At 44.2% G+C, this 7,500-nt stretch overlaps 1 protein-coding gene across 1 annotated transcript in view; it reads right to left on the reverse strand.

Moving 5' to 3' along the window:
* Nucleotides 1-7,500, reverse strand: part of cntnap2a (contactin associated protein 2a) — a gene marked incomplete at its 5' end in the record, with an annotated part of 274,861 nt that overhangs the window by 98,887 nt on the left and 168,474 nt on the right. Inside the window, 4 exons of the mRNA XM_083686867.1 lie at nucleotides 487-571; nucleotides 835-950; nucleotides 3,132-3,251; nucleotides 6,164-6,270. Of these exons, the coding sequence (XP_083542993.1) occupies nucleotides 487-571; nucleotides 835-950; nucleotides 3,132-3,251; nucleotides 6,164-6,270 (428 nt within the window). The remainder of the gene's footprint in view (nucleotides 1-486; nucleotides 572-834; nucleotides 951-3,131; nucleotides 3,252-6,163; nucleotides 6,271-7,500) is intronic.

Below are 7,500 nucleotides of genomic sequence, written 5' to 3' on the forward strand. Positions count from 1 at the left end.
CGCATATTGGTCTGCTGGCCAGTCTCCAACAAGCCATGAATTTCTGCAGTTCAAGATCATATTCGTCCTATATGGCTGGAAAAGGACACGAAGACGCAAAAGAGTCCCTTCGCAGCAAGCTGTGGCTGGCCAACCCAGCTGGGAAGCTCAGTCACGTGATATAAGTAAGTAAGTTAAGGGTGTGAGTTAAATTAATTAATATAAATAATAAAAAAAAATGCATTGGGCATTATTGATTATTATTATATTTGTTTAGGCTACATTTGGCTATAGGCTAGGCTAATTGGCCTACCCCTCGCCAAGACCAAGACCCCAAGACTGCAAGACCCCAAGACTGCAAGACCCCAAGACCACAAGACCAAGACCCCAAGAGTAAGATCAGCACGGTCCAGTCATACACCGACATGAGTCCTGATCATGTATGACAAGCTTATTCTCACTGCTTTTGAAACACACACACACACACACACATACACTCTCTCTTACCTGGTGTGTTGAGGAGTCTGGACATGCGGCAGGCATATGAGATGTGCTGTTGGCAGTGCTCTGCACTGGTCGTGATGGCTGTGACCTGTTACGCAGAAACACAAGCAAAAAAACAAATGCATGAAAGAAAAGAAAATATAAACCCTGGCATAGAAATGGACTAAATGTTGAATATATCGGTTAGAACCTGTTCTAGATGTGACCTGGCAGTAAAAACAAGAGGGGGAGTGCGTGCGTGTGTGTGTGTGTGTGTGTGCGTGTGTGTGTGTGTGTGTGTGTGTGTGTGTGTGTGTTTGTGTGTGCGTGTGTGCGTGTGTGTGTGTGCGTGCGTGCGAGTGTGATTGTCACCTGTTCCATTGAAGCGCTGTAGTTGAGCTGTAGCACAGTTCGCTTCTCTCTACTGGATCCCGTCACCAGCGTCTGGGCTGGGAGGTTGGTCACTACCGTGGTCCACACCTTGTCTTCTGAGAATGACACACACACACAACACATACAATATTCACTGTCAACAAATGACAACAATATACATAAACACTTCACAAGTTTAGGTTTGTCTGACAGGCATGGATGGTGTTTCATTCAAGCCCATTTTTTCCCCCGTCATCCTTCTGTCAAACGACCCGACCTGTAACCTTTCTGTACCTGACTCTACCTGGTATTGCATGTGTGTGGTGTGGTGGAAGTCTAGTATTTACCACTCTGTACTTCAGCTCTTCGGAGGTAAGAATCAAGAAATAAGTCCTGAGTAGCCACAATATCTGAGTCTGGTATTTATTGCTTGCAAACAAGAGACAAGAGCGTAACAGCAGCCCAGCGTAGATCTGGAGGTCTGTTCAGCGCAAATCTGAAGAGGCGATTATCAGGGTTGTCTTTTATACAGTTTAAACATAATGGTAGGCGCCGCCAAGGCTCCCTCACCACTCCCTCCGAAACCACCGCTGTTCATATGGTAAATTATACTGTGCTTCTCAGAACAATGGCTAAAGAACTTTAGAGGTGTAGCAAGAGAAAATGTAATCACAGTATTTACACAAGTTGTATCAGTCATATGAAAGTGTATAACCTGAAAACAGTTCTATCAATGCATTTTCTATAACAGTGGCCATGGTCCTGTGCTTGGTGCAGAGGGTGAATAAAGTCGCCCAAATTGTCAACATTCTAGAGTACCAAGGGTGACTTTATTCACCCAAAAATGCATCAATGATGATGCTTCATTTTGTAGCCAATCAAAGTATTGTTGCTAGGTAAATACCACATAAAACACTTTTGGTGGCACTCTAGGTGGTGAGTGTTCTAGAATTCTTTGGCAGTTAGTGAGTTAACGTACAGAAGAGCCCCCCCACCACCCTGTACCGGAAACTCATTCTGCCAACCTACCGTACTATAGGTGGTGTGGCAAACACAGGACGCTGCGTTGTCGAAGGTCGTAACAGAACAAGAAGAAGGATTCAAAATCATGTTTCTTCGTTTTTTTGTTCTTTATTTCTTCCTCATTGTATTTCACAGTGACGACCACGGCAGGTTCCGTGTCAAGCCCTCTTCATTCCTAGACCTCATTTACACCTTGCATTGACATCCAGTCATCCAGGGATAAGATGACACATACCCAGGCTGGCATTTTACAGCTCACATGAAAATGTGCCATTGATCTGATCCTTCCCCGGCAGCGTTGGGATCGGATTTCGTTTCGACGTCCCTTCGCGCCGCCTGCGGTCACGTGTCATCAAACAAAGTTGAACGGAATGTGGTTAACTCTGTGTCTGTATGGCGTTTACATTTGCCGGCGAGGCGTCCGCAATGCAAGCTCGTCCACGGAGGTGGTATTCAACAGATCGCATCACCATCCGAGCACAATGCGTCTTCTTTCCATTTCCATCTGTGCTTTAATGTGGACAGTATCTGATGGTAATACAAGATGTAAATGGGGTCCCTAGACATTCCTTATCAAGTAGAGAATGCCTGTTTTCACATCCTGGCACCTTTCATTGACACCCTCTTTGGTGTTCTGTCGTGATCAGTCACCCATCTGTGTCCATTCAGACTGTCTGCTACTTAACGGTGAGGAGGTGTGTTTGGAGTGTGTGGTGCATCTTACCCATTGAGTGTTCAATCAGTCGTGTGCAGTGACATTTCATTCAATGTGTCTCCCCTTTATCTGTATTTCCCTATGCTTCTCCCTTAGGTTGCGTGTGTGTGTGCGTAAGCGTCACAATGCCACTTTATTAAGACCAGTGGAGCTCTTGGAGGTGTGTGAGTGTGTGCTGGGAAATAAATGTCATGGTCTGAGGAGCGGCGTTGCTTTGGAAACTAACACGTTAATAGTACAGTCTGTGAGGTTAAGGCTGAAAAGGACAGAACATCCTTTTCCAACCACAGGTCCATAGGGCCTGGAAAAGACACATGGCTCAAAATACCATCTGAAGCCAGCCAGCCTCCCTCTCTCTCTTTCTCTCTCTCTCCCTCTCTCTCTTTCTCTCTCTCTCCCTCTCTCTCTTTCTCTCTCTTTCATGTATGGGCGATACTGACAACCACCAAGGAGCATAACAATGTTATTTAAGCCAACAGTCTGCAAGGAAACACGCACGCACGCATGCATGCACGCACGCACGCACACGCACGCACGCACGCACGCACAGCATGCTCACCTGTCATGTTGCAGTTGACTTTGAAGGGGCCTAGAGGTCCGCTCCCGTCAGGGTCTATCCAGTAGACGTCTGAAGATCTGCCCTGGTGCTTGTACACTTCACATGACTGCTCATATATCGCTACAGGGAGGGAGAGAGAGAGAGAGAGAGAGAGAGGGGGGGGGGGGAGGAGGGAGAGGGAGAGAGAGAAGAGAGAGAGAGAGAGAGAGAAAGGAGGGAGAGAGAGGGGGGGGAGAGAGAGGGAGAGAGCGAGAGAGAGGGAGGGAGAGAGCAAGAAAGAGAGAAATGGGGGGAGAGAGAAATTATAGTGACGATATAGTTTCAGGACCCTGCACAGCTCCCGCATGTAACCTCCATTGTTTCCAGACCGTGGGCAGCCACCCACATAGAATAGGCGGACACATCCGCCTCCCAGTGCCGCTTCCATCAAGCTGTCAGCCCCTCCATTTAAGTGTCTGACTTAGCGAGACTGTATTTTATGTGAGACTTATGAGATAATAATAATATTCTATTTTGAACACGTTCTCTCAAGTCTTGTATTATAACTAAATCTGCCAACCATGGACTCTCAAACCTTCAACAGGAGAGACACAAAATAAATTAAAAGCGTTAGTATAATGGATTGTGTGTGTGTGTGTTTGTTTGTGTGTGTGTACGTGCGTGCGTGCGTGAGAGTACGTGTGTGTGTGTGCAAGTGGTTGTGCAAGTGTGTGTGTGTATGTATGTATGTGTGTGTGTGTGTGTGTGTGTGTGTGTGTGTGTGTGTGTGTGTGTGTGTTTGAGGAGTAATTGATGTGCTGTCTCATATCCTCTGCCTCATAATCATAAAGACTTAGCTGCAGGCACTTGGTAAGTCCTGACTAACGTCACTAAAGGACAACAGTGTGCATGTGTGTGTGTGTGTGTGTGTGTGCGCGTGCTTGCGTGTGCGTGAGTGCATGTGTGTGTTTGCACAGCCACACTTACATTTTGTGTACGTGCATGCATGCGTGTGTGCGTGTGTGTTTGTTTCTGTGTGCTCTGATTTCTGAAGGACAAATAAAAATAATTGCTGAATGTCGGGGAGAAATAAGCAGAAAGGCCGCTGTAACTTTTCAAGCAGGCAATTTGGTTGTGGTTGTCACTCTCCGATCAAAGGCTGTCAGAAACTGTTGTTCTGGCCCACACAGTCTGGGTATTAATAGCTAGCCTGATGGACAGAATGTTGATGGTCTGTTTGTGTTTATCCAAAGAGCAGGAAACAAATTAGGTTTTTTGAAGGGCTTTTGATTGATATTTTTTTCATTAAGGCTGGACTTTTCACTTTCTCTCACACTTTCATTCTTTTTCTCTTTCTGTCTCTCTGTCTCTCTCTGTCTTTCTCTTTGCTTTGCTTTGTTTTCCCTTTTTTCTTTTTTTCTCTCTTTTCTTCTCTCTTTCTTTGGTTTCTTTTTCTCTCTGCCTTTCTCCCTCTCTCACGCCATTCCTCTCCTCTTTTCCCTTCAAGCTCCAACGGGGTTTGAAGCTATTCTCTTCGTTGTTCAGAAGCCAATTCATCTGTATCACTGTTGGGAGACGCTGGATATAACTGACACTCCCAAGACTTCACAGAGAATACTGAAGCCCTTCCTCATGAAACAACACTGCTTCAAGAACATTGAGCGTGTGTGTGTGTGTGTGTGTGTGTGTGTGTGTGTGTGTGTGTGTGTGTGTGTGTGTGTGTGTGTGTGTGTTTGGACGTGCATGCGTACATGCTATATGAAAAAGAGTGACACTTGTGTGTTAGAGAAATCTTTACTCTGTGATTGTTTTCACAGAAATAACTATGTTTTCAAAACAATTGTTCTGATGGTTGAAATGGTTGAACAGTTGTTTTATTGACTTTGTACTGTCTCCCTTGACTACGTAATTATACTTTCTAACCTTTAAGGCTATTATTTCAAAACATGTTCAGTTGTTGCATGGCAGCCCTTGGCACCGCCCTGATGGTTAAAACAGACCGCAGTCTAGTCTCTGAAAGATAATCACACTCACACTCACACACACACACACACACACACACACACACACACACACACACACGCACACACACACTATATTCATGCACAGGCACACATAGGAAGAAGCAAACAAACATGTCTATGCTTCTGTCTTCTGTCCATGCTTATGTATCGTGACACATTGTACTGTGCTCTCCTGTAGTGTACTTGAAGACACTTGTGGACACTTTTAAACAAAAAAAGAAATGCCTTTTTGAATTACTGTTCTGTTTTATGTACATGTATTTGTATATGTTTATTTCTGAGTGGTCCTCATCATGTAAAGAGCATCTCATTTCATATTGTTATGCAATGGTGTTTTGGATAATAAACTTGAACTTGAACATTATGGGACACAGAACCTCGGCTCCCGGTCTTTTTTTAAATCTCACCTTGTTCAGAAAGCCTGGGGAAGTTCAAGGAAAGAAGGAGTTGTAAGGTTCTTGTCACACTCCCAACCAATCAATAGGCAGCAAAAAACAGAGCAGCCAATCATTTTCACTGACCCCCCATGGGTAGCGTTCCAACAACTGAATTATAATTCCAGGAAAAAAAACTAAAAACACTTCAAAGTCCATTTTCTAAATTATAGCTTGCGAGCATTATTGGCTAACTTAATTGGCATAACACTGACTAATTTGTGTTTCCAAGAGTAGCTGAAAAGGGGAGGGGGGGTTGTTGTTGTTCTCAAAACATCACTTCTGCTCAATGATAATCACAATGTGAACCCTTGCCAGCAGCCTGATTTCCATTCAAGCGAGATCAGCTAATAAAAAATTATCCAGACCTGTGTGTGTGTGTCAGTGTGTGTGTGTGTGTATGTGTGTGTGTGTGTGTTTACATTGAGAGGCTGGCATTTTCTAGCTCAGAAATTCCCTCTGAAGACTTCCCTTCTCTGCATAAGTCTCTGATGTTGTTCATGTCTGTGCCCTGGTTTCGGTTCCTCTTGAGTGAGAATACCAACATTTAAGGTAACAACATAGTGTACACACACACACACACACACATACTCACATGTGTGGCAGGTGGCTCCCGTGTATCCGGTCCCGTCGCAGGTACAGCTGAAACTGTCCCATGTTTGTTTACACCTGCCGCCATGTTCACAATGGTTAGGCATACACCTAGAGAGAGAAAGAGAGAGAGAGAGAGAGAGAGAGAGAAGACACAGGTCAAAAATCTCACAAGGACATGATTAGATGAGGATTAGGAATACTAAGGATTAGAGTGAACAGCATCTTTGAACAAGAACACGGTTTATACCAACAACAGGTGGCGGTCCGCCTTCCTCCCTGAAAAATCAAATCATCTGTCATCTGTCCAGATTGGCAAAGCCAGTGTGTAAAACTCTAATATGATAAGTATGAAAGGGCTGACTTCCAAATCCACACATACTACAGACTATATACTACAAAGAATGACACGCTGTTTTGGCTGAGAATTCTAAGTAGTAGGGCAAGTGTTTTATGTATGCAACACAGACCTGCAAAGACTGTAGCCCTCAAGGACCAGAATTGTCCCCGCCTAGCAAGCTGTCTCCTTCCATGTTATTGTGGGCCAACAGCCAGCGGCTTGACTACTTGACTACCGTATTTTCTTTTATTAAATAATCATCATTTTATCTTTGATAAAACAAACACATCAGGCATCTTTTTACTTGGTTTTAAGTGGGTCTCTAGGTGTGAAACTGCTACAGGGAACAGGCATACACACACACACACACACACACACACACACACACACACGCACACACGCACACACGCACACACACACACACACACACACACACACACACACACACACGCTAACACACACATGCAATCACTCTGTCTGTTACCATATCCGGATTTAATGCTTATGTTTTCTAAATCCTGAGAGGATACAAACAACAGCAGGCCTCAGGTAAATAATTTGGAGAAAATAAAATGCAAAACGATCAAAAAAGGTCCACGGTTGTTCATTCGAATACATACAAAGGTTTATTACGTTGAGAGGAAGTCGGGTAGAAAGACACTGAACCATTGCAGCGGGGGGCCTTTAATACATTCTACTGTTCTCCGTAGATTTGTGAATCCAAGTAGAAAAATAAAACAAAATTCTGCCGCTGTAAGACGATCAGTGTTCTAGAGTTTAACAACAAAGCTGATGCAAATGTAGGGCCTTGAAACTCCCCACTCAGAACAGATCAAAACACACACACACACACACACACACACACAGACAGACACACGCACCATGTAAATCCCGAAGCAGAGTGCATACAAAGGGATTATAGTCATGCATATAATCCACATACTTCCTTTACATCCTTTATCTTTGTCTTAATTAAAGATCAAACAAATCATCAAGCTTCA

The sequence above is a fragment of the Argentina silus genome (assembly GCF_951799395.1).
Source record: "Argentina silus genome assembly, chromosome: 1".
Taxonomy (NCBI): domain Eukaryota; kingdom Metazoa; phylum Chordata; class Actinopteri; order Argentiniformes; family Argentinidae; genus Argentina; species Argentina silus.